Raw genomic sequence first — 26,058 nt, forward strand, 5'->3', positions numbered from 1 at the left:
GAGTTTGAGCATACTTCTAAAACACAATCGATCAAATAATTGCAGAGGTATGACTTCATGAATCATTTGCAAATTTACCTCGTAAATCATGTCAATTCATCACGCGTGAAGACGTTAAACTCCGTGACATTGCAAATTACTGAAAAGTAATTGCTGGCTTTTAGAAACCACTACAAAATATGATAAAAATAAACTCTTTTACTGCAATAATATTTTAACTAATACACTTTTAAAGTAGATTTGAAAGGAATACTGTTGTTTTCTGCTACTTGAACTTGGGGCTCGAGCGCCCGACCTAAGGTTCGACCTGCCTTCGAAAACAGCAAGTCAAGTTCGTTTACCGTTAATTATTAAGACTAAATGGGCAGGTAAATTCGTTAAAAAAATGAAAGTAATCCGCCAAAATATGGTTTTACATGTCTATTAAAATAAAGCCATTATTAATTTTCCTAACGCATAGTTCTTTGATCTTTACCTCCGTTTGAAACGTTATAAATTTGGCAAAGGAGGATGTTCAGCAATTTGAACAGCAACTCCGCAACCAACTCGGTTTATGATGGTGAGAAATTTGAGTGAGAGGTTTTGTCCTATTTAATTTATTATTTATATTTCATTATAAATACAATGAATACAATGTTAAAATAATATTTTTATTGGCACGAACACAATTTTTGTATAACATTTAAAATTATCTGTCTCTTTTCGTTAGAGACATTTGAATGTGAGATTCTGGAAACGAAACGTGACGTTAAGTTTTGCGGACCCGTCAGGTCGGGAAATAAAGCGGGTGAACACAAATGAATCTATGAATAGAACCTTGTCGGAGCTGGACAAAAAACAGTCCAGCGGAGACCTCCTTAAACCTTAGGTGTGTATGTGTGTGTCCCGGTTAAATATTAATAAAAAAAGGAATAGTTCAAAAGTCGGACTGTAAGAGTATTTCATGAGAGCATAAATGCCTGTAATATTACCACTATTGTACTTGATCTGTTTAAAATGATTTCATTGATATATTATGCCTATAAAGGAGCCAAATAAAAAAATGTCTAATCCCGTAATTAATTTTTTTATCTGAGCACACAATCAGAAAACCCGTGGTGGTTAATTTTTTCATTTTTGTTTTTAATTTGAAAAAAAAAAACGATTGAACGAATGATACACAGACCCATTACCATATTTTTAGCATTTTTTAATGCCGTCTTTCGTCTTTTAAATAGGAAATAAAGACAATGTTTCTTGACAAAAGATCAGATAGCCTATACTAGGCTAATTCAAAATAAGACGTAAGTGTGCCAACAACAGTTGGCCCGCCATCTACTGGCTAAAAAAAATATTGGCCCGCGGCCAAAGTTACTTGCCGACCCCTGCTGTAGGTACACTCTCAGAAGAAAAGGTACAAAAGCTGTCACTGGGATGCATTGAAAAGTTCCTAATTAGGTACATGTACTCGTGAGGTCTATGCACTTTTTAGGTACAAATGTGTTCTTTTTTTAAAGGCTTCCCCCCAGTGACAGCTTTTATACTTTTTCTTCTGAGAGTGTATGTAATATTTTAAAAGTATGTTACTTTGTATTATAAATATCATGAATGTAAACCCAATTGTATGCCACTTTTGTATCTGCATGAATCAAATGATTCAGTAAGCAATCAACTGAAAGCGAAAAGTTTTAAGTACACATGTATAAAGCCAGTGAATGCAATAGCAGACATCCACAGGTGTGGTTCATCATATTATGAACTGTAATCTCTCAGAACCTGAACATGTGTAGTTTTAACCTTATTTTGAATGTTATATATGTATATAATATGTTTAACTTTAACTTTTTTCAAGGTTAGCTAAGCAGACACACCTCACATGCCATAATGAGCACCTGGTTTTCCGTTGAAATTCCTTCATGCGTCTTATCTCCAGGTATGGCTTGGGGACGAATTCCAGTGTGTCTCATCTTCTCAACAACATCAGCAAATAGGGTATTTTTGTTGAGCGGCGGTCTCGGGGAGAAGGTCTGCCTGCATTCTGGACAGCTGCACCCTTTCCTCTGGCTCTTTTGCTCCCAGAAACTCTTAATGCAGATCATACAGTAGCTGTGTCCACAAGGAATGGTTACGGGATCTCGCAGAAGTTCCATGCAGATGGCACAGCTGAACTGTTCTTGGTTGACATAAATACCAGCCTCTTCTTCTGCCATGTTTTTCAGTCAGAGCTAAAGTCGCACTGTACTGGAGAGAGAGGGAAAGAGTTGTGTTAGTTTGTGTCTTTGTCTTGGTCACATATGAGGTTGTGATGGGAGGAGCCAGCACATTGTTTGTGTTTCATTGTTGGAATGTTTTCTGAAAAGTCGCAGGCTTTATTTGATTCATTAAGTCTTTGTTCTACTTGTTTTTCCTTCAAATGAACTTTTTAATTTCTAGTGTAAACAAACTATACTTAAAATAACCGATTTAGGCATACAAGAGAAGTTTCTGGATGAATCAACTCCAGTGCATGTCTCTTCATGTCCATTGAATGCATGTGGGCATACACGTCAGCATGTTGCCTAAGCAGTAATTTCTGGATTTTCTCTATGTTTTTTTTACTATTTATGGGATTGAAGAAAGTATTAAAGTATGGAAGATAAGTATTGTAAACAGTGTGTATATCATTAGATTGTGTTGGGTCTGCTTGAAGATGATATAGAAGACAAAACAATAAAGAGTAACACAAGGTGATTAGAAATAAATGTGAGAATCAAGGGTGGGTGTTTAGCTGCTTAACTTATCTTTTGGAAACAGATTTGTTAGCAAAACATAACAAAATTATCCCTAAAAATGATAATTGTCTGTATATAAAACATATAAAAAGTATATGCTATGTTTACAAATGTGCATTTGTTAGCCAAACAACAAAAGTATCCTTAAAATTAGAATTTTCTGTATATAAAACATAGAAAGCTATGTACTGTACCCATTTACAAACATGTATTTGTATATACCTTTAGTTCAGCTAAAAGAAAAGTTTATAGGTTATATAAAATATAAACCTGGTTTAAAGGGATAGTTCCCATAAAATAAAAAATCTGTCATAATTTTCTCACTCTCATGTTGTCACAAACCAATTTAATTATAATTTTTTTTGTTCTGATAAACATGAAAGTAGAAATGTTTTTATCAAAATTAATTATGAGCCCCATTCACTTCCATAGTAAAAATAATACTATAAAGTGAATGGGGTTCATGGATGGTTTGGTACAAAGATTTCTCAAAATATCTTCCTTCGTGTTCATCAGAACAAAGAAATTTATACTGGTTTGTAACAACATCAGAGTGTGTAAATGATGACAGAATTTTTATTTTTGGGTGAACTGTCCCTTTAAATACAAGCATTTGATATTCGCCTACAGACAGCCAGCCAGCCAGATAGATAGGTTATCAACAAATCAAAACGCGTGATGTGATCACTGACAGTTAACTACTGTCCACTAAAGGGCGCTCTCAATATAAGACACTTCATGAGCAGCAAATAGGCCAGTTTTTCTCTAATAGAATAAGTCAATAGAACGCCCATAAACAAACAACTTGGCGTAAAAATGGGCGGGGTCAGCGATCCGGACATAAATAATATTAATTATTATAATTTTGATAATAGTTACTATATGTAATACTAATTCATATTGACAACATTTTCTAAATAGGAGAAGTTAGAAATAATCGTCCCGACTCAAAAAAGAAAATAAAGAGATGACGTCGTGTTATTTTTCTCCGCGATGTTTTATCACGGGCCAATCACAGTCGACCATGACCCACCGTCTAACTTCATTGAAATGTATTGATTGTACTTTACATTGATTGCTGTTTTAATTGTTTTAGTCAGTTAGGTGCTAATAATTGGAAATAATATATTTAAACTTCATTACTGTACTGCATAAAAATGTTACCTTTGTTTATAAACTCTTTACAGATTTTAAACGCAGCTCAACGGAAGCTCCAGCATTATGAGCCGCATGGCGCCCCCTTGAGGAAATAAGTATATAAATGTTTAACTTACTGTAGACATCTCGTTCTCGTGAATTTCTTTCTGCTTTAGCTGTGCGAGTTGTACGTGCAATTTTGTCAAAACCGTTGACATCGCACTCCTAAAATGACTCAAAACAGCATCTGAGTGGATGAAGTAAATACAGCATTTGTCTTCTACCGCTGTGGATTAAACCCGCACTGTATGAGGCAGCGAAACACGTAAGTAAACAAACTGAGTCACGGAGTTTTCATTTGTTTCGCACCTTTATCAAGGTTTGTACACTAGCGACTGTTACGCCGCTCATGTTCCATATGTAAAGTGTTTATCAAATTGTAAACGAGTCGATCTGTTGATTATAATACGAGAGAAAGTTTTGCTTGTAAACAAGCATAACTTACCCAGGCAAGTAAGAGCATGCAAAGTAAAACACGTTACTGTGAAAAGTTTGAAAATGTTATTCAAGGGCCAGATAGTTTTTTATGTTTCCTCTTTTAGTGTTCCTGCAACGCAACAGTAATGAGAAAAACTGTAGAGAAATATATAATAATAATAATAATAATTATTATTTATATTTATTACTATTATTATTGGTATTATATAATAATAATAATAATGATCATAATAAGTTAATGTGCCAGGGTAAACTAATATTATTGTTAAGTAAGATGGATAATCATAGTGTTACTAAAAATTACAAAATTAACAGGTAAATGTAATTATTACTTTGTTTAACTTTTTATTATTAAATTGGTATATAAATTATTGATTAATTTACATTAGGTCCTTCATATAGGAAGGTTATTCAGTTTCCTTAAAATGATGAAAGAAGGATATGATACTTAAATTTCACAATCTTTCAGTTGGTGCTAGCCAGGCCACCAAAACAAAAACCTACCCAAAAGTAAGTGATATAGTTTTATTTGTGGATGCCAGCTGGTGAGTAAAATATTTCTTAAGTGATTGTTTATATTATTTGTAGTATTTTTGTTGTATTTTGTAGCTGTGCAGCTAATGATTGTGCGACGGTTGGCGTGTAGGGGTCTCGCCTCTCATCTTTGCCTGGCAGTAAGATCGACCTGGAGAGCTCCTGAGATGGCCAGACCATGCTCTGGTAGTTTACCAGCACTCTTTTTAACATTCTTTTCAACATTCTTGAACATCAATATAGCCTAAATATTTTGAGGGATGATGTACACTACCAGTCAAAGTTTGGAAAGACTTATTCTTTATTGAAGCTTATATTTTTTCACAGAATAATAGCAAACTCATCAAAACTATGACCTATATGTATACACTATGAAATTTGTATTTAAAATATGACCACCTTAAATGTTACAAATGTGTGTGTTGCAGATTTGACAAAGTTTCGGGAGGATTTTGCTAAAGCAAAGCACATTGCTATTATTACTGGAGCTGGAGTGAGTGCAGAGAGTGGAGTACCAACCTTCAGAGGTCAGGGAGGATACTGGAGAAAATGGCAGTCACAGGTAATACTGCTCTATAATTGACTGAAAATAACTAGTATTTGCACATAATATATGCAAATTTTTAAGAAACAATGTTATGGATGTGACATTTCTGAAAGCTGCACTTATGGAAAATAATTTGAAAACATTTTGATATCTTAAACTCAGACCTTGCATTGGTATTTTAGGCCAGTAGGATTAAAAACTGTATATTTTTATGGCAAGGTTGACATTTGCATGGAATGAAAACGTGTTTGACTTCAGATGCAGTACTGGTCTCTTATTATTCTCTACGCTTCTGTGACCTGATGTATTTAAGAGCAATTCCAGCATTATGGATGTGACATTTGCAGTCAAAACCTGAAATATAAATTCTCAGAAAATGCACTTATTACCAATATACTGAACCAGAACTGTTTATATTTTCCTACCCCTGATGATAGAGTCCAGACATCAGAAAAATGTCAGTCTATATACTTGTTTTTTATTTTAGATGAGGGAATTCTGTGAATTAAAATGCACACACCAGAAGCAACAATACCCAAGAAATAGAGAATGGAGGGCTCTTCAGAACAAAATATTTATTTTATTTTAAAGGGGACATTTTTAAGATTTTTAAAAAATTTAAAATTGGTGTCCCCAGAGTACATATGTGATGTTTTAGCTCAAAATACCACACAGATAATTTATTACAACATGTTAAAATTGCCACTTTGTAGGTGTGAGCAAAAATGTACATTGTCCTTTTAAATGCAAATAAGCTAATCTCTGCAATAAATGGCAGTGCTGTGGTTTCATAGTACAGATTAAGGGGCAGTATTGTCCCCTTCTGACATCACAAGGGGAACCAAATTTTAATGACCTATTTTTTTAACATGCTTGCAAAGAATGGTTTACCAAAACTCAGTTACTAGGTTGATCTTTTTCACATTTTCTAGGTTGATAGAAGCACTGGGGACACAATGATAGCACTTAAACATGGAAAAAGTCAAATTTTCATGATATGTCTCCTTTAAATTTCATATTTATAAGGAAGAAACAATGTTATGCATGTGACATTTTCCTGTTATGGGCATGACAGTTTTTAAATCTGCACTTACTTAACCATGGAAAAAAAATGCTTTAAAAACTCATCATCAGAGACTTTGCACTAGTATTTAAACCATCATCTGAGATATAGTATGGTTAAAACCTTTATAATAAGGTTGATGTTTGTATGGAATTGCCCATAACCATATTTAATATGATTTGTATACTCTGACTGATTTAATTGATTGTGTCTTTATTTCTTTCTTAGGATTTGGCAACGCCTACAGCATTCTCTCGGGATCCGTCTTTAGTATGGGAGTTCTACCATTACAGACGTGAGGTAACTCATACATTACTGACACTGGACTAACTTCTTTCTTTCATTAACTACTTCACTTGTAATATTTATAAAACATTATTACTTTTTAAATGTTTTTTTGCATAGTATTAAGTGACACGCAGCTGCATTAAGGAATCTCAGAAATGTCAGTGTTTATTTCTGGGTTTAAATGTTGTATTGAAACCACAAGGGGGAGTAGCTTTTCCTAAATAACTATTTGTTATTTATACACTACTAAATTTTCTTGTGTGACATTTTATATACAGGAACTTTACTGATATTTCACTCAAAGGTAAACCTCTGTCATAACTTTGTTTCGAACCCCAAATGACTTCTGTTTCTGTGTGGAGCACAAAAATGGATGCTCGGGATAATGTTAGGACAGACAGTAAGCCACTATTATTGTATGGAAAACAGATTAAAAATTAACATTCTGCCTAACATCAATTTATGTGTTTACAAAAGAAGAATTTTATATAATTGGGAGACAAGAGGTTATACTGTTGTCTTTTCATTAAAGGGTGATCTGTCCTTTCATTAAAAATTATAGTGTAGTTACTATGCGGTCTGATCATGTGTGATCATTTGGTTGTATGCTAATAAATAGTTTCTTTTCAAAATGCAGGTAATGGCCAGCAAAATGCCTAACCCAGCACACCTGGCTATAGCAGAGTGTGAGTCCCGTCTTCGCCAGCAGGGGCGCTCTGTGGTGGTCATCACTCAGAACATTGATGAGTTGCACCATAGTGCTGGTTCCAAAAATGTCTATGAGATCCACGGTGAGACAGTTTTAATAATTGTGCATTTACTATTGCGATAAATGAAATGAAATAATTGGTTATATATTTAGTTGTCCCATATCTCTGTATAATACATTTCTCTAGTTTGGTTTATTCCCTTTAATGGATTCCACATTTTTTGCCTACCCATAGGTAGTTTATTTAAAACTCGTTGCATGAGTTGTGGAGAAGTCAAGGCCAATCACAAGAGTCCGATCTGTCCTGCTCTGGAGGGAAAAGGGTAAGACTGATGGGACCATTATCCCATAACCGCTTAAAATATTTAAACTGTAAGTGACTGCTCTCACCTTGTTCATGGTTTCTTTTTCATTTTTAGAGAGCCTGACCCCAGTGCTAAGGACGCCAGAATTCCAGTGGAGGAACTGCCCAGGTGTTTGTTTTTAATAGAGATAAAATTGAATATGAAACTGCTGCACCTTGTCAGCATGAGATGGAAAGTATGAATTGCATTCAAAATATGACATATTTTCTAAGTAAAATGTCTTATTAAACAAGACAAATGTAGGGCTAAGTGACTAGATGGAAAAAGGGGGTGTTGCAAATTAAACTCCTTTCACACAGCACATCGATCCCATAAAATTCCCATAAAATTGTCTGTATTAATGCAAACACGTCCCATAATTGATTCCTGATGTTATCGTTCAGCTTTTTGACACAGGGATTTTAAATGCAGATCAACATTAACAACAAATATGTCTGCAAAATGAAATGAAGCAATTCACGATTACAAGTACAAAACATGTCATGTGTCTTTACGAGATCTTTTCTCTCAGTTTTGTTCATGTGCGCATGCCTCTGTTTGTAAAGCCTGGGATAGACTGCGTGATTTTTAGCTGTCCCAGACGAAAGATTACCATTGTGGTGATTTCCGTGACTTTTCATCAGTGGTTCTATGTCGTACAGTGAGAGCGGTTCAAAGACGACCGTTATTCTGGTCTTGCATCCAAAGATAGCCTGCAATAGTTTTCTGAAAGTGTCAGAAATTCAGCATGATCAACGCACAGTGTGGTTACTGCTGCGACCTGCACACCAGTATTTGTTTACCACTAGCGCATGCTGGTGACGTTGCGCTAACGTGTGTCGCAGCCATCACAGCCTACGATTCAATACGTGCCACCATCGTACAGTCTAGTCGTACTCAAGTTTAAACAATCCATGTCGCACAGTGGGATTAGGCATGATCTTGAATGCAAAAATCCTGCAGTGTATCCTGGGATATGAAAATAAATGTCCCAAACAGTAGTAAGCATAAAAAAGTGCTTACATAAAAGTCTGCTATCGACTCGTGCAATTGAATGCAAAAACTGTGAAGTTTGTTATATACAGGTTCTGTAGACATGAGAAGAGATACAACCGTATAGCTTTAGACAGATGTCCTGCCGGCTTTTTGAATGGCTAGGCGCGCTATAGGCGGGAAACCTGACAAATTTTCAAGTCCGGTGTAAACGGTTTAAACGGTTTATTGATTTGCATGAAAATATAATATGCAGATTTTTGATAGTTATCCACTTATTTTGTGCATGTAAACACACTCATTTACGTTAAGACCAGAAATGCCTTAAAATTGTCTTTTCTTTTCAATAATGTAATTAAAAATAGATCACTTTATTTGTAATATGGTTTAAACAACCATTTGTAAACAGTATCTTGCTTAAAGGTAAACATCACTGTTTTTCAATATTTAACTATGTTCTTACCTCAACTGTACAGCGCCTAATGAATGTGTTAGCATTTAGCCTAGCCCCATTCATTCCTATGGCTCTAAACAGGGATGAATTTAGAAGCCACTGAACACTTCCATTTTTTCTCTATTTAAAGACTGTTACATGAGTAGTTACACAAGTAATTATGGTGACACAAAATAAAAGTTTTGTTTGGAGGTATAGGAATGAATGGTGCTAGGCTAAATGCTAACACGTTCAAGAAGCACTGTACAAAGATTAAAAGTGCACGCAATGAAAAAAGATAGATATGTATTAATTCATCCAAGTTGAGGTAAGAACACAGTAAAATATTAATAAGGTGGTGTTTTCCTTTAATTTTAATGCTTGCCATCTTCAAATGTTGAATTTTTTTGAGTCAAAAGTTTTTCCTTGGCACTTTTGAAAATTTCACATATGACAATGCTGTCAAAAAGATTTGCGATTACACTGATCTGTGAAGACGACTAAATGCGCTGTATAATGTGTGCCAGGACAGTAGATGGCGATGTTACCTCTTAAAGAAACACTATAGACCTGCGCACATACCCCAGACTTCTACAGGGCGAAAAATACAAACAATCAAGACTGTGAAAGCATTTAAAAGTTTTGTTTAGATGAACAATGAGGTTAATTTATTACTACAAGCGAACTATAAAACGGCAACATTTTGTAAAGTTTGTTGGAGAAGTGTTAAGAAACTCACTATCTTGAGCAGCACAAACACAGTTCCGTTATCGTGTAAACGAACAGCCAAACCACATAAAAACCTGTAACTCGCCCTTAAATAATAACCTGTATTATGTCATTAGCCCCGAACCTGCAGATACTAGTGTTAGTCTTTCTGTGTTCATTTTAAAGAGCACCTATTTCATTGCTAAAAACACCGTTATTTTTATTATTTGGTATAATGCAACGTGTTCGCGTGGTTTAAAAACACATTATGTTCCACATACCGTACATTTTTGTAGCGCCAGATTTCACTCTCTTCCTAAAATGCACTGATCTTAAAAGCTCTTGATTGGCCAGCCAATCTGTACATTGTGATTGGTCTGACTTAGGCCTGTGCAAACAATTTACTACACAGATCAGTATTTCACAGAGAAGCAATGCAAAATCGCGTTCATAATTGAGGAAAATCGACCCTGATAATCTATGCGATTTTTTTCCTAGCTTCTTGGTGAACTACGGCACTGTGTAGTAAATGCTGCTCCATCTGAAAGCAGGTGATGGCGATTTACTACTAAACAAGGAACCAGCATTACTGATGAAACAGGCTTGAGAATCGCAGGCGATTTTTTTTTCACAGCTCTAGTCTGAATACCTGTGACGTCAGCCAGAAATTTGACGCTCCTTACCATGTTTGAAAGATTCGCTCACAATGCAATGCTAACAGGAGTTAATTTACAGGCTGTGAGACAAAGCGAGAGGAATTATGATAATATCGGTCTTCATTATGTAACCAATCCCAGGAAGTAAACTGTTGCCTACAATCAGTGTTTTTTAGTCTGAGAAAAGAGATTTACGTTGGAGACGATAACTCGCGTCATCGTTTACTTTTAGGTTTGTCCCTTTTACATATTGTTAACATGTAGTAATACATACTTGCACACCAAAGGAAATGTAAAATCTTGAATTGAACCATAGGGGCTCTTTAAACCGTTGAATTTTGAGGAATGGATACACAGTAAAATGTTTTAGATGAGCTTACTACATCGTTATTGGTAGCTGAGAGCTTTTTTAAATTAGTTAAAGGTTAAATAAGCAAACACGCATGAGGTGGGTGGTGTGTATAAATTTAGGCATTCCAATTTTACTGTAATCTTCAGAGGTTTCTGAGTCAAAATCAGGTTTTAGCACCATATTTTAGCAGTTCAAAATGGTTTGCAGAAACAGAATACTGTGTTTAATATCATACTTCACTCCCAGACTGCTTGCTCCCACCGAAATCTCCTCCCGCCTGCCCGCTCCTACCTACAAATCATTGTGTCCAGTGCTGCAGCAAATTCAATTAGATCCAGCTGGAAACCAGACCTTTAGTTTGTTATATAATAGTATAATATGAATTTCTGATGAATACAGAAGAAGATATTTTGATGGTTGAGGGTAAGCACACTGCTGATTGTAACCATTGAGTTCCATAGTAAAACAAATCCGATGAAATTCAATGGGTACCGTCCACTGTGTGCTTACCATTATTTATCAAACTATTTTTTGTTCATCATTTATCACAATATTTCCATAATATTTGTTTTCTTACTATGGAAATCAATGGTTGGAATCAGCTTTGTGCTTGCCATCATTTATCAAAATGTCTTCTTTTGTGTTCATCAGAAAAAAGAAATTCATACAGATTTAGAACAAAATGAGGATGAGAAAATTATGACAGAATTTTCATTTTTGGTTGAACTATCCCTTGAAGGTATGACCCCTTAATAGTTCACTGTAGCACTTATTGTAAACCCTACAGAGAAAGGTGATTGAGAATAGTAACACTTTTTCCAACAGAGGACAGCAGATGTTCATGAGTTTAATGTTCAAAGGTGTTAGTTTTGTAATCTGTGTTTGTAGATGTGAGAGGAAGAGCTGTAATGGCTTACTGAGACCTCATGTGGTTTGGTTTGGAGAGACCCTGGATGCTGATATTCTCACCGGCGTGGAGCAGGAGCTGGACAAGTGTGATCTCTGCTTAGTAGTAAGTGATAATTGTGTCTGTGAGCCGTCTACCTAATGCTCTTAAGCCTGGAGTATAGTTTTTTTTACATGTGTGCAAATGTATGTGCACGGTCAAATGCACAGCCTTGCAACGTATAGTTCATTTGACTCATGTGTAAAAAATTGCACGTATTACATGAATGCATTCCAACAATATTAGTGAAAACGTGGACAGAGTTATGGTGAACAATCAAAATCTAATACAATTTAAATATACAGTGTATCATAAGATTCACTTCTGACATCCTGAAACCATTAGGAATCCTGCCATTTAAGATGGCTGCCTATGTAGGGCAATAGACAGCAAGGTAGTTCACTAGTTTTTGAAAAGGAGCATACGCGTCTGCATGAAATATTTGTGACGCAACACAGTCTTGTCAGTCTTCACACAGTTGCGTGTTTTGACAGCTTTGGGTAAAGAAACTGTCGCCTCAATTCTGTGTGCGTCACCTTGTTTTGTTGTCTGTAGGTGGGCACCTCCTCCATAGTTTACCCAGCGGCCATGTTCGCTCCTCAGGTGGCAGCGAGAGGAGTGCCTGTAGCTGAATTTAACACGGATAGCACTCCTGCTACTAAAAGCTTTATGTAAGATATACAAAGACACACACTTTGCCTTCATATTAGTCACATGAGGACATCTCTCACGCAAAATCAGGTCAGGCATATGCCTTTTGTAGTGGTAAACATCAAATCATCTATAAGATTGAAAGACTTTCTGATTTGAACTCTCTCTCTCTTTCTCTCTCTCTCTCTCTCTCTCTCTCTTTATATATAAGAGAGATTGTGCTTAATCCCGGCCTCTAGTCATTCAGAAATACTGTTTTTTTTTTTTTGACAGAATTCGCATTAGAGTCTGATTATAATTATTTTTACAAATTAAAAGAAAACATGTCAGACACTTTTTTGCAACTTCGGTTTGGTTCCAAAATGGGATAAAACACATTTTATTAAAAAATAAGTTACCACCAAAATCAGTATTGTATTAAGTCTGTATTAAAGGTGCAGTGTGTAAATTTTAGCAGCATCTAGTGGTAAGGTTGCGAATTGCAACCAACAGTTCAGTCCACTTCTCACCCCTCACTTTTGAAACGCATAGAGAAGCTACGGTAGCCGCCACCGGAAAAACATGTCATCGTCTGAGGCTACGCTTACACGTGGGCGGCTATTTTCATAAACAGACATTTCAACCTCTACGGTTTCAAAAATAATATTGTGCACACATGTCAGTTTTCAGAAAAGTGTTCATTTACATGTACCCGTGCATATATGCCGTCAAGAGAAGCTCAGGCCCACATAAGCCAATCACAGACAGCGCTGGTGTTGACACAGACTGGTTCTTCGTGTTGGAGGGAGGAGTTGTTGCAGTAGGTGTTCGATGATGTCAAAGTACCGCGAGAGCGATTCGAAATTAGACCTCTACGTGTGATTTCTCAACTCGCTCTCGCGGTACGTTGACATCACCCGTCTGTCGGTTCTTGCAGCCCGCATGAAGTCAAACACACGTAAAATTGCTGACCTCTGAGCACTCGTCTCTGCTCCTCGACATAATGGAGCAGCTGTATTTGCAAATACAAACACAAAACGAGTTTGCACGAACATAAATGTGATCTTGGAAGTTCGCGTTCAGAGTAGCAGTCACATGTAAACATAGGTCGCACTTTTGACGTGGGTGCAAGCTCTGGCGCGTACTCTGTGACGTTGGCTGCTTAAACATCCATTTTTCTCAGTTTCCATGCAACCGAAGATTTTCAAGATCTCCACTCTGGCTGGAGTTTTTAGAAACAATCGGTTTCAGAGGCGAGTTCTCCATTTGCGTGTAAGCGAGGGGCACACACGTAGGTAAATCTCTCAGTTTTTAAAAATTACCATGTACGTGTAAACAGGGCCTGAGACAACTTAGTAAAAAAAGTTTGTCCGTTAAGGGCTTCTGTAGAAACATGGCGGCACAAAATGGCGACTTCCACGTAAGGGACCCTCGGTGTATGTAGATAAAAAGTCTCATTCTAAGGTAATAAAACCATAATGGTTCATTATAAAAAGGTCTTTATACACCCCTAATGATATAGTTTTGTATATTATTTTGCATTTCTGTCAAGAGATCCTTCTAAAAATTACACACTGCACCTTTATTACGTAAATTCTTAATTTGACGCAAAATCCAATAACCGCCCTGTTATTCTGTCATCTTTTCTCCCTTTTTCCCAAAACGCGATAAACGCCACTCTTCTCTGCAGAATGCAATAAATCCGCTCAACAAATCACAGCGCACCATTCCACGCATTGGAAACAATAATGGCGGCACATTGAATACACACAGAATCCTTGTTTTCCTCGTCTACTTTGTACTTTGTGATCAACAAACAAACAAAAACAAAATAATACTTTCAAGACACGCTATGCAGTTTTTTTACCTTAATATAACAGCTTCAAACTTATTTCAGTGGTAAACAAAGTCATAGTAGGGCGAATCATCCTTCTGTTGAAGCTCGGGGAGGACGCCGCTAGCAAAACCAGCAATGCAAGCTTGAGAGAACCGCCCCTGACAAATCTCGCGAGAATCACGACTTGCTTTACGGCAACGACGTCACACACGTTGGGCTTGTTTGACTTCGTGTGGCGCTGCGGGGGCCGACCGGCGGATGACGTCAAAGTGCCGCGAGAATGATCCGAGACGGCGCTTTGGCGTCATCCGGCTGTCGGTTCTTGCAGCGCCACACGAAGTCGAACAAGCCTATAACAACAACTGCACGTGCGGATTTGAGAGCAGTAGCCTAATATTTTTATGAATTTTTTAAATATTACCTGGTAATTATCTTGGTAGGTGTACTAGTGTGGTAAATTACGACAGTTGCAATTATTCTCCAGCGACTCTAGGGGTCGCTGTTTGACAAAAACGCAGAAAATGCATGGAGCGGCTTTAATGACATTGATAAACCTGTGGTGGTTTTCTATGACGAGGAAGAAACGTAAGCCATCAAAATAGAATAATTTACGTGAGAGGCACTCGGGAGATGGAAAAATGCCGGCTGTTGCTTGTTCTCACACGACAGCATTAAGCATCTGTCATGCTAACAAATTAACCCCAGGGGATCTTATGAAAAACTTTCCATTATTTTACTCAAAGCCAAGGAAAATCGAGCAGAACCAAAACATTTTACAGCTGATCGCTGTCAAAAAAGTTCAGCGACGACGTCCCATGTAAAACCGCAGCAATGTTCTTGTATAACCGTCATGTTCTTAATATAGTGTTTTGATTAATGCCAATTATTGTTTATTTTTTTAATCAGTGTAAACCAGTAGTCAACTAAATGAATATAACATGGCAAAGATGAGTGCACATTTATATATTGATTCAATAGATTTATAGCATTTTGAAAAAAAAACCTTGTCATGGATTTGTTGCATTTTGCATTTATTTGCAAAAAAAAAAACAGTTTTTATAATAAATCTTTGAAAATCTAATTATGGATTTGAATTTTTTATGTTATTATAACTAGGGCCGGGACTTTAACGCGTTAATTAAGATTAATTAATTACACAAAAAATAACGCGTTAAACATTTTTAACGCATTTTAATCTCACTTATTTTTGCACCGCGGAACATTTCTCATTGGATTCTGCGATTTCGGCAGACCGATTATACTGGAGCACCAACTAGCGTTCATGACTTCAGACAACAACAAACCACAGTGAACATGAACGAAGAAGCTGATGAGATCGCTTTGGTTGGCCCCGTGGATGGGAATTTTTTTTTAATAAAAAACGAACGGATGGAAGCGTCTATAATAGCATGGTTGTGTGTAAGCTATGCAACAAGGAATTCACATATCACCGCAGCACATCGAGCCTCAAGTATCATCTCAATGCAAAACATATAGCAGCTAGCGTGGACGTTAGCCCGACTCCGAGTACAACGACTTGGTTGAACAAAAATAAACAATATTTTGTTGCTTAAGCTTATGTATTCAGTCATTATTCATGGTATACTAAAAATCCATGTGAAAAAATAACTTCTCAATGTTCTCAGGTCAAATATTTATATGTGATTAAAATGTGATTAATTTCGATTAATTAATTACAAAGCCTCTAATTAATTAGATTAATTTTTTTAATCGAGTCCCAGCCCTAATTGTAACCTAAAGATGCTATGTGAAAGTTTGTAACAGAAATCATGTTTTTCATCTTGTCACATTTTTTACCAAAATTAGTCAAAATGGATTTATTGCATTTTGGAACCAAACTCTTCAATTGTTTTTGCTAATAAAAATGGCTTTGGGTTGACTCAGAAACACTCCTGCTATTACTTTTTTGCTAGACAGGCACTTTTGATACTCTTACTCTTAACTTGTGGTTTTTTTACCAACAGGTATCACTTTAAAGGTCCATGTGGCATCACACTGCCTCCTGCCCTGGCACCCCATGAAACCGAGATCATTTAGGAAGCCATGAACACCCACTGCATTGAGCACTTTAACTGAACTTGAACATGCTTTGTGATTGGTTAATGCTTTCATGTGATTGGTATTTCCCTTTAAAATTGACACTTTGTGTCTTCTGGTTGAAATGATGTTTTTTGAAATTTGGCAGAATTACACAGAATTAAATTTTACATTGTCTTGTTGAGGGATTTATTGGCACATGAAGCAGAATTTGTGTCTGATATTGTCAGTCAATAGATGAGTTTGAATGACTGACTGTGTGTGTGTGGTGTGGACTGGATGTGCCCTATGGCATGAGGTCACCTTGATGATTTCATGCCAAGGTCCAATGTAGGTCTCTCTCTCTCTCTCTCTCTCTCTCTCTCTCTCTCTCTCTCTCTCTCTCTCTCGCTCGCTCGCACGCTCACACTCTCTCTCATCATCTACATTGTGTTTGACATTTCCTGCTACAACAGGGATGTCTTCATAACCTGTGTGAATTCATTGTGAATAATTAGAGCAGTAACATTCAAAAAATAATTAGATTTCTCTTCACTTTAAAATTGTGCGACAAAATGCACACTAAAAGAAACCGAATCCATCCAGAGGCCAACACTGTAACTAAAAATGCTGTTTCGGTAACAGTGTTTAGATGTGCGAGATGATGGGGGGGTACGTCTGTGTTTGTAAATGATAAATGAGTGTGTAGTTTTGAGGGCGCGTGCAACCGATAGCTGTTTGTCTGTTTGCTTTTGGTCTCCTGGAGAGGCCGTGGCTCATTAGTTTCTGAGGCGATGAGAGAGGTCTGCTCCAAAAATAACACACACCATTTCCTGTCCATTAAACCACAATTTCACACCAATCTGAGCTTAACGAAGTACGCGCGTGCATGCACAATAAATATCTCCCCTGACATACGCTTAGCCTCCAAAATCCTTTGAGATGCACGACATCAATCCTACACACACATACATGCGCACTCCTATTAAATATCGATTTCACACCAATCTGAGCATCTTCCCAGTCTGGGCTTGTCTGAGGATGGAGTTGTGGGGGATGGAAATTTGGAGTTGGGGTAAAGATCTATGTGATCTATTTTATTCTGTTAGGTCAGTGTGACTTCCAGCAGTTCTGGTTATCGGCCCTAAGTCATAACCACTACACCGTAGCATTGGCTACGTAGTTTTGCTGCATCATCGAGTGCAAAGATGATGTGGTAACCTCATACACATAATGGCTTTATTCAATTAGAGGACTTGGCGGAGGTCTCTACTTACCAGAGGCTTAGACTTGATGGATGTGGAGACACCTGATGAGGGTAAACTCATACATTAAGCTGGTGACCCAAACATCATCCTTGGTTGGGTGCCCTGAACTGCGAGAACCCAAAATAATAGATATTTTTTAACATCTTATTGCTGAAATTCAATATCCCGTCATGTACTGTCACCACCGTCCCTGTGCTCTGTAGTTAAGGAGATCTAATATATCAACAAAGTTAAATATTAACAAATGGTTCTGTCCGATATTTGCCCAACCGTGGGTTAAACCTACCGGTGTTGCCTAACACAGTACATATGTCAGAACAGTACGTTCTTATGCTATTTTTCAGTCCTCGTTTTATGCCTCCATCATTCTGCTTGACCTGAAGATGTCAGCAAAGGAATGACCTGTCAGTGTTCATCAATCTTAACTGTATTCCACAAACGTTGGCAGCGAAGCGCTCAAACCCGATCTGAGTCAATGTGTTTTGCTGGATGTAATCACTGAGGGTGACATCAATAAGAGCCAGTAGATATCTGGGCCATGTCTCTTTGATACCAAATAGTACATCCAGGTTCATGAGGTTTCACACACAGCATTTTTATCCAGGGCCTGATCAGACCACTCTATTTACGATTACCACTCAGAAACGTCCATTAACAATCTCCAAACAATTAATTGTTCCTCAAAAATCTGTATTTTCGTCTGATATAGGCACAAACACACAGTATAAGGTCTGTTTACTAACGTGAGCTACTGACATGAGCCGCAGAGCAATCAGAGCAAAGCTTAATATTATTCATGACCCTTCCAAATAGGGCAAAAATAGACCATTTCATTCAAAGGACAAATCCTAGGGTTGTAAATGGACAGGTAAAAATGTTCTGGATCATATTTGAACTTAATAAAGTTAAGTACGTTCTATGTAAATATCAAAGAACAATTTAACATTATTTCAATGCATTCTTTGGCACTTTAAAAAAAGTAATTTACCTGGTTGCCTTAAAATTTTGAGTTAATTCAAGTGTAAAAAATTTTGTTAACTCAAAAATTGTTTTAGTAATATTTTTTAAGTTGAATTAATTCAAAATTGGTACCTCACTGGTACATATCTGTACCTAAATTGTACATATTAGGACCTTTTTAAAGGAGACTGTCCCAGTGACAACTTTTGTACCTTGTTTTCTGAGAGTGCCTGCAGAAGTTTGCCATGATTTTGTGAATCCCTGGTGAACTGTAGTTTCTGATCCTATGCTTTGTGTTTCTTTACTAAGCTTCTTGTTTGACAGTTGACATCAGTTGAGGCAGTTTTGGATGCTGTGAGAGGGTGGGAGTGTGTCAACTCTATCAATCTTTATGTGAGGAACCACATACAGAACAGCTCCCACAGTGCATGAACATTGCTAAAAATAAAATATTTTTATTCACTCTAAATTCTGCTGGGTTATTTTTAGCCAACACTGGGTAAATATTTGACAGAACACATGTTGGGTTTATAAATAAACCTGGGTTGTTTCAATGCAATGCTGGGTTGTTTCAACTAACAATAGTTTTTTTTTCTTTATAGCCCAACATGTGTTCTGTCCAATGTTTAGCATTGGGTTGGAAATAACCCAGCAGAATTTAGAGTCTTTATGTTTACACAACAACAATGTACTAAAAACGGAAAAGTTTTACCTTTGTGCTTTTGAAAGGTTTCGCATACAGATAATCAAACTGTCCCTGTTCACACAGATCCACATGACTAAAATGCTGCGTACTGCCAGGCCAATAGTAAGTGATGTCAAATGATGTCTGAACACATTATATGCATAGGCGTATTTTTCACCATTTTCACGCCAACCCCCGTTTTTTTAAAAGTTTGCGTCCTTAGGCCCCCAAAATGCCATTGTTGTGTAAATGAACAGCCAAAATGCTAAAACTTTTCTGTTTTGACACTGTTAGAAAGAAAATGTCATCTGTTTCTGAGACATTACCCTTTCAGAAAGTACACATTTTTCCTAAATAGTTTATATTAGTAGCTCAGATGTACATATTAGTACCAAAGTGCATTTTTTTACCTTAAAGGTACAAATTTGTACCTCAGAGGTACATATTAGAACCAAATGGTGCATGTTAGTACTACATCAAAGGTACATACTAGTACCTCAAAGATACATATTGATACCAAAAAGTGCATATTAGTACTTCACAGGCACATAGTATCCCCTCAGAGGTATATATTGATACCAAAAAGTGCATATTAGTACTTCACAGGCACATAGTATTCCCTCAGAGGTACATATTGGTAAAAAGGAGTGCATATTAGTACCTCAACGGCACATAGTAGCCCCTCAGATGTACATATTGATCCCCAAAAGTGCATATTAGTACCTCAAAGGCACATAGTATTACCTCAGAGGTACATATTGGTACCAAAAAGTGCATATTAGTACCTGAAAGGCACATAGTATCACCTCAGAGGTACATATTGGTACCAAAAAGTGCATATAAGTACCGGTAAATAGTAGTACCCCAGATGTACACATTGATACCAAAAAGTGCATATTAGTACCTCAGAGGTAAATGGTAGTACCCCAGATGTACATATTGATCCCCAAAAGTGCATTTTAGTACTTCACAGGCACATAGTATCCCCTCAGAGGTACATATTGATCCCCAAAAGTGCATATTAGTACCTCAAAGGCACATAGTATTACCTCAGAGGTACATATTGGTACCAAAAAGTGCATATTAGTACCTGAAAGGCACACAGTATCACCTCAGAGGTACATAGTATCACCTCATAGGTACATTTTTGTACCAAGGAGTGCATATTAGTACTTCACAGGCACATAGTATCCCCTCAGAGGTACATATTGGTACCAAAAAGTGCATATTAGTACCTCAAAGGTAAATGGTAGTACCCCAGATGTACATATTGATCCCCAAAAGTGCATATTAGTACCTCAGAGGTAAATGGTAGTACCCCAGATGTACATATTGATCCCCAAAACTGCATATTAGTACCTCAGAGGTAAATGGTAGTATCCCAGATGTACACATTGATACCAAAAAGTGCATATTAGTACCTCAAAGGTAAATGGAAGTACCCCAGATGTACATATTGATCCCCAAAAGTGCATATTAGTACCTCAAAGGCACATCGTATCACCTCATTTTGTACCAAGGAGTGCATATTAGTACTTCAAAGGCACATAGTATCCCCTCAGAGGTACATATTGGTACCAAAAAGTACATATTAGTACCTCAAAGGAAACTGGTAGTACCCCAGATGTACATATTGATATTAAAGAGTGCATATTAGTACCTCAAAGGCACATAGTATCACATCAGAGGTACATAGTATTACCTCAGAGGTACATATTGGTACCAAAAAGTGCATAAAGGAACCTGAAAGGCACATAGTATCACCTCAGAGGTACATATTGGTACCAAAAAGTGCATACAAGTACCTGAAAGGCACATAGTATCCCCTCAGAGGTACATAGTATCACCTCAGAGGAACATATTGGTAACAAAAAGTGCACATAAGTACCTGAAAGGCACATAGTATCACCTCAGAGGTACATAGTATTACCTCAGAGGTACATATTGGTACCAAGGAGTGCGTATTAGTACCTGAAAGGCACATAGTATCCCCTCAGAGGTACATAGTATCACCTCAGAGGAACATATTGGTAACAAAAAGTGCACATAAGTACCTGAAAGGCACATAGTATCACCTCAGAGGTACATAGTATTACCTCAGAGGTACATATTTGTACCAAGGAGTGCATATTAGTACCTGAAAGGCACATAGTATCACCTCAGAGGTACATAGTATTACCTCAGAGGTACATATTGGTACCAAGGAGTGAGTATTAGTACCTGAAAGGCACATAGTATCACCTCAGAGGAACATATTGGTAAAAAAAAAGTGCACATAAGTACCTGAAAGGCACATAGTATCACCTCAGAGGTACATAGTATTACCTCAGAGGTACATATTGGTACCAAGGAGTGCATATTAGTACCTCAAAGGCACATAGTATTACCTCAGAGGTACATAGTATTACCTCAGAGGTACATATTTGTACCAAGGAGTGCGTATTAGTACCTCAAAGGCACATAGTATCCCCTCAGAGGTACATAGTATCACCTCAGAGGAACATATTGGTAACAAAAAGTGCACATAAGTACCTGAAAGGCACATAGTATCACCTCAGAGGTACATAGTATTACCTCAGAGGTACATATTTGTACCAAGGAGTGCATATTAGTACCTCAAAGGCACATAGTATTCCCTCAGAGGTACATAGTATCACCTCATAGGTACATATTTGTACCAAGGAGTGCGTATTAGTACCTCAAAGGCACATAGTATTACCTCAGAGGAACATATTGGTACCAAAAAGTGCACATAAGTACCTGAAAGGCACATAGTATCCCCTCAGAGGTACATAGTATTACCTCAGAGGTACATATTGGTACCAAAAAGTGCATATTAGTACCTCAGAGGTAAATGGTAGGAGCCCAGATGCTCTCCTGATTTTGCCAAGTGGTTGATGTCCTCACGGCAACATTATGTTGACCCTGGGACAACATTTCAATCAACCAATCAGATTTCAGAAATAAGTTTACAGTTTGTTTTAAGTTTAAGTTTACAACCAGGATTAGCTGTTTCTAGACCATTGTTTTTCACTTATCATGTCCCTCTGATTTTAGGGTTTGGTTATGGTTAGGGTTGGGGTTCTGGGTGGGTTTAGGTTTTATTTAGAAAAATGTTGTCCTTGACCTTGAGTCAACATAATATGATGCCCTGAGGACATCAACCACTTGGCAAAATCAGTTCGAGCGTACCCCAGATGTACACATTGATACCAAAAAGTGCATATTAGTATCTCAAAGGTAAATGGTAGTACCCCAGATGTACATATTGGTACTAAAGAGTGCATATTAGTACCTCAAAGGCACATAGTATCACATCAGAGGTACATAGTATTACCTCAGAGGTACATATTGGTACCAAAAAGTGCATATAAGTACCTGAAAGGCACATAGTATCACCTCAGAGGTACATAGTTTTACCTCAGAGGTACATATTGGTACCAAAAAGTGCATATTAGTACCTCAAAGGTAGATGGTAGTTCGCCAGATTTACATATTGATACTAAAGAGTGCATATTAGTACTTGAAAGGTACATAGTATTACCTCAGAGGTACATATTTGTACCAAGGAGTGCGTATTAGTACCTCAAAGGCACATAGTATCCCCTCAGAGGTACATAGTATTACCTCAGAGGAACATATTGGTACCAAAAAGTGCATATAAGTACCTGAAAGGCACATAGTATCACCTCAGAGGTACATAGTATCACCTCATAGGTACATATTTGTACCAATGTGTGCATATTAATACTTCAAAGGCACATAGTATCCCCTCAGAGGTACATAGTTTTACCTCAGAGGTACATATTGGTACCAAAAAGTGCATATTAGTACCTCAAAGGTAGATGGTAGTTCCCCAGATTTACATATTGATACTAAAGAGTGCATATTAGTACTTGAAAGGTACATAGTATTACCTCAGAGGTACATATTTGTACCAAGGAGTGCGTATTAGTACCTCAAAGGCACATAGTATCCCCTCAGAGGTACATAGTATTACCTCAGAGGAACATATTGGTACCAAAAAGTGCATATAAGTACCTGAAAGGCACATAGTATCACCTCAGAGGTACATAGTATCACCTCATAGGTACATATTTGTACCAATGTGTGCATATTAATACTTCAAAGGCACATAGTATCCCCTCAGAGGTACATAGTTTTACCTCAGAGGTACATATTGGTACCAAAAAGTGCATATTAGTACCTCAAAGGTAGATGGTAGTTCCCCAGATTTACATATTGATACTAAAGAGTGCATATTAGTACTTGAAAGGTACATAGTATTACCTCAGAGGTACATATTTGTACCAAGGAGTGCGTATTAGTACCTCAAAGGCACATAGTATCCCCTCAGAGGTACATAGTATTACCTCAGAGGAACATATTGGTACCAAAAAGTGCATATAAGTACCTGAAAGGCACATAGTATCACCTCAGAGGTACATAGTATCACCTCATAGGTACATATTTGTACCAATGTGTGCATATTAATACTTCAAAGGCACATAGTATCCCCTCAGAGGTACATAGTTTTACCTCAGAGGTACATATTGGTACCTCAGAGGTACATAGTATTACCTCAGAGGTACATATTGGTACCAAAAATTGCATATTAGTACCTCAGAGGTAAATGGTAGTACCCCAGATGTACACATTGATACCAAAAAGTGCATATTAGTACCTCAAAGGTACATAGTATCACATCAGAGGTACATATTGGTATCATAGGTGCATATTAGTACCTCTTAAAGAGTTTTTCCACAGTGATAGTTAGTGACCATTATTTCTGACAGTGTATACTCTAAAAAATAATGAGTTATTTTCAACCCAGTATTGGGTCTAAAAAGGACGAGCCCAGCAGCTGGGTTAAAATTAACCCAAAAACAATGGGTAAAATTACAACTCGGAGTAATAAACCAGCATTTTTTAGAGTGTAGGTTTTGTTTTAACGCCCCCCTTATAGTCTTTTCTTATAATGATTTTCCTAATCATTTAATGTTTTTAAATCATATGATATATTTATAGAGTCTAGTCAATACTAGTATATAATATAGACTATTCACACTATTAGGAATATTTTGTGTATGGAATCAACTGGGAATAGTTGGGATTGCTGTGTTGAAATGTAATGTTGCTTACATTGGATTTCACCAAGAGCTGTCTGGTGCATGCGGCTTTTGTATGACAGCAGGAGGGCGTCTAAACACTTCACTGTGCAGCTCTCAGCTCGGGGGTGGTGAAACATGCAGCTTTTTGTCAGCCTCAAAAATCCCAATCGAAGAAAACTTCCCAGTTACCCATTTTCAGTGAAGCTATTCTGATGGCCTATCAGAAAGAGTGTATATATATATATATATATATATATATATATATATATATATATATATATACACACATATATATATATATATATATACAGCACAAAGCAACAAATCAGTATTTTTATATACACATTCAGTAGGCCTAATGGGTCGAAGACAAGTATTTGTCCTATTTGACCTACACTGGGTTGTTCTCAACCCAGCATGGTTCGAAGGGACGGACCCATCCCGATGGATTGTAATTTAACTACAGTATATGCTGGCTTGTTTCAAACTAAAATGCTGGGACGTTTTAACCCATTGTTGGGCATTTTCTGGGTTAATTTAACCTAACGGCTGGGTCCTTTTTGGATATAACGTTTGTTGTATGGTTTATTTTACATTAATCAAACCTTTTATGTAAAAAATACACTTTGTAATGCAATGCTTCAAATGATAGAAAGTGCATGGACATTTCAGGTGAGCGCACTTGACTGTCGTCTCAGTTCACTGAGCTGTACTGTGTATAGCTGTGCGTCCAGTGACCAAAATAGAATAGTGTCGTGTGATGTCATATTAAAATCGGCTTGTTATTATAAAATAAGCCCAAACAGATAACTATATTCGCACACAGTCATCATGAGGGGATGTGAGGTTACGGTTTCATGTGAAATTGTCTGATGATTCTGTATGGGTGAGGGGCAGGGCAGCTGGTGAGTGGGAGAGAGTGTGGGACTCAGATAAAATGTTGCAGACATCAGGAAGGGTCACAGAGACTGCATGGGAGGGGCTGCTTCCACTAAACACAAGGTCAAGCTGTTTGCCAGCTGTATGTGTGACAATGATCGACTGACGGGAAGCAATGCGATGTTGGAGCAAACTGCAGGATTGAGCAGTTTGTGAAATTTCTCTAAGAATGCGCCTGCGATGATACATGGGGTGCGTGATGATCTCAGCGTGACATGAAAGAAATTGTTTCCAGCAGTTCCTATTGAAAATGCAGTTAGAGAACTCGTCTTTCGGATTACGGCGTATAAAAGAGCAAGAGTATGATTTTTTTATTTTTGAGGCTGAATCCCCCTCTCCTGTTCCCTACATGCACAATGAGTCTGATCTCACTGCTTCTGACACGGTTATGTAAAATGAATAATCTGTTCAGTCAGACAGTCAAATCGCATATTGAGCTGATAGCGTAAGCTAATGTGCGCAAAGGGTTTGGAAAAAATGTTATTTTTAGCTTGGAATGATCAAAATGTGTCCTGATCTTAGTCTGGGGGAAAAACGTAACAGCTCGCTCAGGCTTAGCAAACTGACAGAAACCCAACCCACTGGCAACACTTCCAATGAGCTATGGGCACAGCATCACCTTATATTACATTT

The 26,058-nt window shown here is 37.3% G+C and overlaps 2 protein-coding genes across 5 annotated transcripts in view; one reads left to right on the forward strand and one right to left on the reverse strand.

The window, feature by feature from the left end:
* ftr85 (finTRIM family, member 85) overlaps nt 1-18,057 on the reverse strand; it is a 37,025-nt gene extending 18,968 nt beyond the window's left edge. Inside the window, exons 1-2 of one of the 2 annotated variants that reach the window (XM_055186178.2) lie at nt 17,740-18,057; nt 1,851-2,220 (exon numbers count right to left, since the gene is read on the reverse strand). In XM_055186178.2, coding sequence (XP_055042153.2) covers nt 1,851-2,189 — 339 coding nt within the window. In that variant the 5' untranslated portion in view covers nt 2,190-2,220; nt 17,740-18,057. Of the gene's footprint in view, nt 1-1,850; nt 2,354-17,739 lie in introns of those variants that run through there. The other variant, XM_055186179.2, reaches the window with a different exon arrangement.
* On the forward strand, nt 4,007-16,653 carry sirt5 (sirtuin 5). Of its 3 annotated transcripts, XM_055186183.2 has the most exons (11): nt 4,007-4,212; nt 4,855-4,895; nt 4,995-5,105; nt 5,348-5,481; nt 6,758-6,829; nt 7,455-7,608; nt 7,762-7,849; nt 7,946-7,999; nt 11,901-12,024; nt 12,514-12,629; nt 16,411-16,653. In XM_055186183.2, the coding sequence occupies exons 3-11, from the start codon at nt 5,006-5,008 to the stop codon at nt 16,481-16,483; spliced, it is 915 nt and encodes a 304-aa protein (XP_055042158.1). In that variant the 5' UTR covers nt 4,007-4,212; nt 4,855-4,895; nt 4,995-5,005; the 3' UTR covers nt 16,484-16,653. The 3 variants fall into 3 exon arrangements, with proteins under 3 accessions (XP_055042158.1, XP_055042157.1, XP_055042156.1); XM_055186182.2 differs by lacking the exon at nt 4,855-4,895 and having other exon boundaries at nt 4,974-5,105; XM_055186181.2 differs by lacking the exon at nt 4,855-4,895 and having other exon boundaries at nt 4,012-4,212.
* Nucleotides 18,058-26,058: the final 8,001 nt, after the last annotated feature.

This window comes from Misgurnus anguillicaudatus, chromosome 18, assembly GCF_027580225.2.
Source record: "Misgurnus anguillicaudatus chromosome 18, ASM2758022v2, whole genome shotgun sequence".
Classification (NCBI taxonomy): domain Eukaryota; kingdom Metazoa; phylum Chordata; class Actinopteri; order Cypriniformes; family Cobitidae; genus Misgurnus; species Misgurnus anguillicaudatus.

What these genes read in the sequence shown, in the direction of transcription:
- sirt5 (XM_055186183.2), top strand. Translation starts at nt 5,006, where the DNA reads ATGATTGTGCGACGGTTGGCGTGTAGGGGTCTCGCCTCTCATCTTTGC. An exon ending in GGAGAAAATGGCAGTCACAG is followed by an intron (nt 5,482 to 6,757) that starts GTAATACTGCTC and finishes TTTCTTTCTTAG; the next exon opens with GATTTGGCAACGCCTACAGC. An exon ending in AAATGTCTATGAGATCCACG is followed by an intron (nt 7,609 to 7,761) that starts GTGAGACAGTTT and finishes GCCTACCCATAG; the next exon opens with GTAGTTTATTTAAAACTCGT.